General features: G+C 40.8%; 1 protein-coding gene across 1 annotated transcript; it reads right to left on the reverse strand.

Annotated features, from left to right (window-relative positions):
* Positions 1 to 5,608: 5,608 nt before the first annotated feature.
* Positions 5,609 to 7,814, reverse strand: LOC145781903 (heterogeneous nuclear ribonucleoprotein A1-like). The gene has a single exon (XM_082593595.1). It carries the CDS (start codon positions 7,777 to 7,779, stop codon positions 6,745 to 6,747), a length of 1,035 nt encoding a protein of 344 aa, XP_082449721.1. The 5' UTR covers positions 7,780 to 7,814; the 3' UTR covers positions 5,609 to 6,744.
* Between the last annotated feature and the right edge of the window lie 1,806 nt (positions 7,815 to 9,620).

Raw genomic sequence — 9,620 nt, forward strand, 5'->3', positions numbered from 1 at the left:
ACTTCAGCACGTCTTTTCCAAAGGAGAAAAATTTCTCTGCCACAGCACTGGAAGGAATGGGATGTTGTATTTAATAAAGAGGCGTTATAAATCGGTAGGCCTACTGGAAAAGCTCAAGGACTTGCTTCTATCTTAAAAAAGGCCTTCACAGTTGACTGGTTTTTTTTACCAACGCTTTATGCGAAGGCACCAATCATGGACTTCTAAATAGTAGAATCTGGACTGGAAACGCAGTGGACAACAGTAGGTCAAACAGTTGGTACAACGGTTGGCCAACAGTGGGCCAACAGGGTTAGTTACTTGGCTATTGGCCCACTGTTGGCCAACTGTTTTACCAACTGTTTGGCCAGTGCCAGTCTTAGGGTATTTCGGGCCCTGTGCGGTATATGCTTTGCGGGCCCCAATGACAATGATCCAATTCAATAGCGTAGCTAGGTATTTTGAAAAGGGAGAGGCGTGGTTTGACAGTCGGTGGGCAATGCTTGATGGTGTGTTCGCCGAAGGCGACACCCCGCGGTGGGGGGTTTGGAGGATCTCCCCCAGACAATTTTGAACAATTACTTTGAATTTGGTGCATTCTGAGAGCATGTTTAACAAAAATTTGGGTAGGAAAATTGCTGTGAAATGGTGCTGTCCGCTGGCAACAAAATCGAATTTCAACCTATTTCGTCCCCTGAAAAGATCGAGAGAAATTTTGAAACGTTTGCGGCACTCCGATCAGCGACTTCGGCTCTCTTGTTTTTTTCTCTTGATCTTTTCATGGTACGAAATGTTCAGGGGACGAAATAGGTTGCGTCTCTATGTTTTCTTGTTGCTAATTCTTTTGTTGAATTTTTCCATTGAAAATGACAAAAATTACTGCATTTTCTGAGTAAATTGCGGGCCCCCTAATTTGCAGGCCCTGTGCGATCGCACGGTTTGCACACCCCAAAGACCGGCACTGGTTTGGCCTACTATTGTCCACTGCGTTTCCAGTCCAGATTCTACTATTTAGAAGTTCATGCACCAGTACACCAAAAAGTTCATCATCGGAGTCTTCTCTTGTCGGTATCAACGTTGCTTGATGTTTCCCGCAATGGTCAATCGATTTCTGATTTGATTTTTTCACGCATTGTTTCAATGAAAAATCTCCCAAAACGAGTTTCATTTTTTCACTTTAAGTTGGAAAGTAGCGGAGTGCGACTGAAAGAAATGTAGCGCTGCTCTGCTGCAATTACATTGAAAAACGTAGCGCCGCTACTGCAGCCGCTACCGCTACCAAAAAAGCCAAAAAAGTCGGCAGCCGTGGCCGAGTGGTTAGCGCGTTGGGCTCGCAGTCGAGAGCCTGCATGTTCGACTCCAGCCACCCGCACTTGCTGTTGTTTCTCTGGGCAAGAAACTTAACGATAATTGCCTCTACCTAGTGATCGATTTCGAGTAATGGGTAGTACCAAATTTAAGTCATAAGTAAAGTAGACAACCGGAAACTGACATTGCTGTCGGCTGCAACGTGGGTCAGGTGTACGTCGGAAGGCGTACACCGATGCATAGCGCTCAAGTCCGCTTTCCCGCAATGCAGGATAAAGATAAACAAACAAACAAACAAAGTAGCGCTACTGCCCACCTTTGGCTACATTGCATTATTTTTGCCTTTTAATTTGATTTATCATAAATTATGATCTTGTTCTCTTTTCAACATGAAGAAATTGGGATGCACTGCACGAACACATCAAATTTAACCATCTACTGTCTTTTGCATGTGTTGACTTGACAGCTCATACAGCTCTAACCCTTTGCGGTAAATTGCTTTTTCTGGTTTAATAATGTCTTGCAATGAATAGGGGCTTACGGCTAACGCTTAGATAAAACTTGCAACAGAACTTTACACTTGTAAGCTGCACTTTTAACTACAAACTATCGCAACTGCTATTAGGCTATAGCGTAATAAAAATGGGAAGTTTGCGATGTCATTGCGAATTTCACACTGCAAGATGATATCTTGAAACGCCACTTTTAACTCCAGCAGACTGAACCATTGAAGCACAAGACAGCTTAGATTCTTTGAGTGATTAAATTGAAATGTTATGGGTCGTTGAATACTTTACCGGCTGGTAAGTGCACAAGCAGAACCTCAACGGCATCGCCGGCGGCTGCCAGAAATACCGATACCGATGGACGACTTTGAATTTGCAATTCAATAGGCCTAGCATGCAGGCCCTTGAATATAAGTTAATCTAAACAATTGATTGATCGCTTTTAATAGCCTATATTTTACGAGGAATAACATTTCAAATTGCTTTATGCCTACTGATTATAGCTACGTACCGAAACCGAACCATTTATTGCAACTTTTTTAATTTTGTACCAAAAGAGAAGTAGGCTTTGAAAACCGTTTAAAAGTCTATTATAAGCCTGCCTAAACAACTTTGCTATTCGATTGTCCACAGCTTCAATCATTCGATTGCATGCAAAGTTTATATTTTGCAGCTGATCCGTCGTGGCAACGTAAGAAAGGAAAATGTATGGCTCACACGCCAAAAGTAGGCTACAAGTTTCTTGTCAAGAATCGGGCACAAAGGGCAATCGCACACCTTAAAAAAATGATGTTGAACGGTTGCAAGGACAGGGACGTAGCCATGGGAGGGGTTTAAGAGGAGGCATCAAAAACGCTTTAATAGCCTACTATAAGAACGTTTTAGCCGAATACCTTTGTAATATGTGTTGAATGGCGTTTTCCCCCAACAGTTGCCATCTTGTTGCTCCTCTAAAATTCTATTTCTAGCTACGTCATTGTACAATTAAGAGATTCATTGCTTGTCATTTCACATTAAATTTAAAACGTACTTTTCTTTTTCAATTTCTAACTCGTCAGAAATCTTTTTCACTCAAAAAGAAAAAATCGAGGATGAATGATGATACTTATTAACAGAACGTTTTAGCTCTTTTACGTCACCTAACGATTTTTCTACCTCTTACCATGAGCAAAAATAAAATCTTGAGAAACCAAGCCACTGTAGTGTAGCCAGGGGCGTAGCCAACACAAAATTTAGGGAGGGGGGCAAATCAATATTATATTGCACATGTACCTTGCTCGGAAACAAATCGGCGAAGGCGAAGCACCCGGAAAGGGGTCTGGGAGGGCTCTTCCACAAAAGTTTGAAACAAATACCTCAAAATTGCGCATTTTGAGAATACTTTCAGCCAAAATCAACAGTAAATTTTGTCAAAAGATGCTGTAACACAGGTTGAAATGTTTGTTAAAAATATTTTAGGGGAAGGGGACAATTGCCTTCTGGCTATCGTACACAGATTTAGGGATACCATACGGGACTTTATAGCCTACCAGACCAGACTTGTTTAGATATCTCTCCACAGATTGTAGACAACATGATACGGTAATTAGTCAAGCAAAATAATCCATCTCTTATACACTATTATAGACGTTGGCAACTGTCATTTGTCAGGCGTTGCTGGCTGAATGGTGAGTAATGAAAATGTAGGTAAGTTGAGCAACGCATTTCAGGACTGCTCTCTATTCAGCCGTCCCAGTGGATGAAATAATTCCCCGCTAACAACTATTCAAAACTTCACTCTGTCAATCTAGGCAGCCACTTTAAATGCCAATTGTGAGTAAGACCCAATGACACCGCCACCCAATCAGAACATGTTTAAGTACCGTACCTACCGTCCAATTGTGATCATTCTAGCACTCAGCCAGAAGTTTGATCCAAAAGCTTTGTTTGGTAATTACAGATGAAAAGAGTTATGACAGGGGTGAGAATCGATCCCACGTCATCGAAATGTATTCCCTAGCCCGCGCTGGAACGTTCACTTGGGCCTAATTTACTTTCTATCAGAACTGTTTGCGCTTTTCTCTGTTCTACTTCTGATTACGGTAGTTGAAACGCTATTCTACCAGTAGGCCTACTTTTGGTTGGTTGATTGCTTCGAAGCTTCACTAGCTCTTACAAAAGTTGTTGTGTTAAAGTGGTTACCGTCAATCTCGGTGACCGGGCAGCACGTTTTGAAAAGGTACCATTAAAAAATCCCCTTCGAAGTTTGTTTGGTAATTACGGAAGAAAAATGAGCATAGCAGTGGTGGGAATCAAACCCACGTCAGTGCAATGACTACCACTGCCCTAACCCTCTGCGCTAAGTCAGGCAGTGGCAAACCGATGAGTTAATGTATGGTGTTATTTGCTTTTTCCTTTGTTGCTCAAAGGGGATTTTTTAATGGTACCTTTTAGAAAGTTGCGACCGGGCAGCGAATTTTTTTTCCCACGAACTTTTTGTTACTTTGCATAGAGTTTGTATTAATACCGTGTAAATGCAAACATTTTTCGTTGGCGAGTTTGGTTCAATGGTTTCATCTTGTGCCTTATGTTCGAGAGAACAATGGTTCGGCGCCCGTTGAAGTCATTTTGTTAAATTAATTTTTGCCGTGCACAAAAGCTTTTCAAAAAAGTAAGGTTAGGGTTAATGCTTAATCAATTCGGAAAATCTTACTTTTAGAGTGACCAGAATCAATTTCATTACTCAACTTTTTTTTAACTTGACTAGGTGTGTCTTCAGGAATTTTTCAAGTTCAATGTTCAGATGTGGACTTGGAGAGCGAAAATTGGCTGTTGAATTAGAAAACCGCGCGAAAAAATGAATCGGTAAAAACAGTTACGCGCGCTAACCAGTAGGATAATGGCTACACTTACAGAAATATGCAAATGAGACAAAAAGTTCGTAGGAAAAAAATTTCGCGACCGGGCATGCGTCAGCGGTTCAAAGCCTCTACCAGTATGCCAAGATTAAGCACTCAAAAAAGTTTTCTCAGTGCGAGGAAAAAGATGAAATCAGTCAATAAACGCAACCAAAAGTCACAATAACTTAATGACTGCACAGTAAACGTTAACAGGGAAGTAACTTCTACATCCGGGTTAATTTTAGGGGCCGTACCATTTCCAAGAGCCTCGGGAACTTGAAGATTAAGCCTCTGCGTATTTATAGTGCGTTTTTCTTAAGTGTCTCGAATTGGAGCCCAAGAATCTCATTGGTACCGGGCCTAAAATATCTTCCCAACAGCCCTATGACTGCATATCGGACAACAACTCAAGGGAACGATCTAAAGCCCTGATAAAAGTTTTTTTTAGCCTATTGCATTTGTATAGATACCTAAACGGTTACCGGCGTGAATACATGCAAAACCGTTTCACGTTTATGTTATTTCCGTTTCCTAATTCAAGCTGCGCTTATCTGTTGCGTTCTGGTTCGCCAAGTGCGTTTTACCAGTGACAGATCGGGGTACTCCATCACGTGAGATAACTGGAAACCTCATTTGGCAGTAGCAGGGGCATACAAAGTAAATCAGCACGAGAATTTAAAAATAAAAACAGATCTACGTCAAACCAGTTTTTTAAAGGACTCGGCCATTTTCGGCTGTAAAAATTCAGTTTGTGATTGAAAGTGTTTGCTTCTCTGAAATAATCTTCAGACAAGTGTGGTCATCTACACTCTTCCTACAGGACAGGCTCACCAGAAAAGTTTGCGACGGATTCTCTTGGCAGTGGGCATCTTGCTTGGAAGGGTGTGGCTAGAATATAGAGCGCATGCGGAGACACCGATGAAACACTCAATAGAATCCAAAATATTACTTTTATTTAAAAAAACTGGTTGAGCTGTAAAATTGTCACAAGAACAATTTGACAAGGTACATGAATAAACCCCACGTGTGGTGGAAGTTTAACTCAACCGGTATTACAAATCAGCACTTTTGAATCTGTGGTGAGTGAAACATCGAGAGAGGCATGGTCGGCGACGGCAGTGACTAACAAAATCAAGCTGTGGATGCTACAATGGTTTTATGCACGAATATCTCAAAACTGCTCCAGAAATGCGTGGATTAGAAAAAGGGGCAAAAATTTAAAACACCCTCAGTTCAATCTTCTTATTTCTCAGAGATTGCATTGAAGACATTCTAAAATCCATTTTATGGACATTGGCATGTTATATATGAGGAATAACTTGCTTCAGTGTTAAATCGCGTCAACACGAAACTCAATGACACAACTCTGTTTCTAAAACACATGCTGCAAAATATCGCACTAGTGCTGATTTACAAGACTGGAGTTTGTTTGTAAATGTAGAGAAATCTTAACTTCAGTGTCAATATTTTCTAAACAAAATGAATGGTTTACACTCGCAATAAACGCAATCAAATTATGACAAATAACAACAATTAGTCATCGGAATACAATTGGCAAAATTCATTAACCCACAAACCTATTTGAAATATACTTGTTTCGTCAAGAGCAACCTCGCAATACCAACAGACAGTTTGAAGCACTTCATGCATACGTGAAATTTACTGGAGTGAAAGTTTGAACATCTACTGTAAATAGCTAGTCATATACGTAACGTTCGGCAAAAACGGAGAAGACTCGACGACTTAAACCCTTCCTTGTATTACCAAGCAAAATTGGAATCGCTAAGTTTAAAAACAAAGTAGCTGCTACAAAAAAACAAATCTTGCAGCAATGCTCAATATGTCTTGAAAAAGTGATTACGATGTGTTTGGTCATAGCACATCCATTGTTAATGATACATATTCCCGAAGGGCACGAACGACAGAAGACTTGTCTTGAGTGAGGCAACTAGTCTTCGTTTTCGTGCACAAAAATTTACTCTGTACAGTTATCGTTTGCGAAAGCAAATATGTTCAAATAGATGTCTGGATATTCACTTCATATGAAGCAAAGCTCCTTGCAAATAAAGAGCTTAGTATTTTCCACCTGAATCTCCGTAATAATTCCCTCCTTGCCCGCCGTATCCTCCGTAACCATTGTTAGAGCCATAGTTGTCATAACCAGCACTTCCAGAGTTGTACGAGCTGCCGTATCCTCCTGATCCATAACCACTTCCTCCTCCTCCATATCCGCCTGAATTGTATCCTCCTCCACTACCACCGCTGCTATAGCCGCCGCCACCACCATAACCACCTCCACCAGAGCCATATCCGCCGCCATAGGGACCACCACTAGATCGCTGAGATTGACCATACTGACCTCTCATGGGACCTCCGCCATAGCTATCATTGTAACCACCATAACCATCCCCGCTTCCACCACCACCACCACCTCCTCCTCTACCTCTCCCCCTTCCACGGCCACCTCCACGACCGCCGCCATAACTTCCACCTCTGGAACCAGATGACCTTTGCCCTTTCATGTTCAATTGTTGCTTTGCTTTTTCCATCTCATCTTTAGAGAGAGCTTTCTTGACTTCACATTGAAACCCACCTACATCATGATGTCGCTTCGCAACCAATTTGTCAGTAACATCAAAGTCGTCAAATGTAACAAATCCAAATCCTTTCGGCTGTTGAGTGTTTCTGTCTAAAGGAATCTCAACAGAAACAATATTGCCAAATGTACCAAAGTACTCACGCAACACGCTCTCATCACAACCTGGTTTAACACCACCTACAAAAACTTTCTTTACTTGGACATGAGCACCCGGTTTGGAGGACTCTTCTCTTGAAACGGCTCGTTTTGCATCAACTGTTCTTCCGTCGATAGTGTGAGGACGTTGGCTAGGACACATACATCTGTCAGCTTCTTCTTCGGTTTCAAACGTTACAAAGCCAAAACCTTTTGATCTGTTGGTTCCTTGTTCCCGAATAACAACACAATCAGTGATATTGCCATATTTGCTGAAATAGGCTCTCATTCCATCATCAGTTGTGTCAAGTGAAATTCCACCAATGAAAAGCTTTCGAGACTGCTCTTCTTCGTTGCCAGAACTGTAAGGCATCTTGTTATGTTACAGAAATTTATTTTAGAAACTACCAATCTGAAAAAAGAAGATTCAAATGTAAGTTCTAAGTCTTCCTAATGAAATAACAAAAATAAAACACTGATACAGTAAAGTACAAACAAATCTTGGTTTAGGTTTGAAAAACCTTTATATGTCGTAAGTAGACTCCACCTGTGCAGCACACTGGCCCAAGTGCAATGGGAAAAACATTTCATCAAAAAGGTGGGCATCTTTAGGATGAGCAATTTAATATTTATGTTTTATCACCAAACAATTTGCAGTAGCCATTTTTCTGCCAGCACGACCAGTATATTTCACTGCCCAGGCAGCAGGCAGTCAAACATACGATTAATTTCCTACATATTTTTAATTGTTTTTGTTTACACAAGCAAGCTGTTAAAAATGTTTTATTCAAAGTAAACTAGAATCTGACTTTTCATAGTTTCGGAAGAGAGCTTGCTTTTTTGTACCCAAAACAGGAAAGACACAGCAACACAACAGGGTTGAGCATTATAACATTAACAATACATTTTACATATTTACAAATAGTTTTAACAGTCGAACGTTTTCGATTTAATTTAAGCCATCATCAGGAATCTGAAAATATTTATAAAAATGCAATAAGTTTAAACTTGTAAAAGATAACTTGCCAACAAATTACATTAGGAAAAAAGCAAATACGTTACTACAAATGGATTTGCATCCCAGGGTATACCAGTGGCTCTCAACCTTTTTCGGCTTACAGCACCCTACCAACAACCAAATAATTTGGTGGCACCCACAGTCAAACCAAAAAGTTTCTGCATTAAATAAAAATAATTTTGAGTTGTCGCAAAAACAAACTAACTACTGCTCCATATCATATCATGTACAATTTAATGAAGTTCGTTTCAAACAAAGTCAGTGCGAAATTTGTGCTGAGTTTTAACGCTAATCATTACAATGTCTGGGCGCATATTTGATAACGCCACTCTAATAACTTGCGGCACCCCGGTTGAGAACCACTGGAGTATACCATGATACACCTAGTAAATGTTGAGAATGGACGCGCCAAGAATACGCACAGTGAGAAGGAGCGATCTTCCTGGCGTCAGCACTGGGTCTGCTACTATTCGGTGAGTCCGATTCGGTGAGAGCCTTTTTCGGTGATTTTTTTGAATTTTTTTTTGAAAATTATCGGGTACCGTAGCCTAATTAAAACCCTTAACCCCCTAACCCCTAACCCAAACCCCCCAAAAAAACCCAAAAAACCCAAACCCTCAAAAAACCACCAACCCCAAAAACCCCCATACCCCCTAACCCCCAACCCCAAAAACCCCCTAACCCTATAACGGCAATGATAATTAGGCTACGGCGCGCAATAATTAAAAAAAAAAACTCACCGAATAGGGCTCTCACCGAAAAAGGCTCTCACCGAATCGGACTCACCGAATCGGGCCATTCCGGTCAGCACTACCTGACAAAATTTCAGCTTTAGTCAAGTAGTGCTGAACTGACACCAGAAAGAAAGAGCTGTTTTAAGAAATCAATTTTTTTATTTTTGCGTGTAGGATATAATCGTTTTTGTTACGTAACATTCCATGATCGATGAAGTTGATGTCAAACCTTAGCGGCCGCATAAAACAATCATGTCAGGTTGGCTAGGTGATAATAGCGGTAAAAGACGTCATTAATGCAGGCAATATCTGCAACAAAGACCATTAAACACTTTTTCTTTTATCGGTTTTCGATTTAATGCTCAATGGCTCACACATTGCGAACAAAACAATCCGTTCTGTTGAACCATATTTGATCTCACAGCGGGAAGACCTCGTTGAAAATAGTGGTTGGCTGGTTTA

This window comes from Aplidium turbinatum, chromosome 13 (genome assembly GCF_918807975.1).
Source record: "Aplidium turbinatum chromosome 13, kaAplTurb1.1, whole genome shotgun sequence".
In the NCBI taxonomy this organism is placed as follows: domain Eukaryota; kingdom Metazoa; phylum Chordata; class Ascidiacea; order Aplousobranchia; family Polyclinidae; genus Aplidium; species Aplidium turbinatum.

Bases quoted from the DNA above. Each gene is read 5' to 3' on its own strand.
- LOC145781903 (XM_082593595.1), bottom strand. From the start codon at position 7,779: ATGCCTTACAGTTCTGGCAACGAAGAAGAGCAGTCTCGAAAGCTTTTC.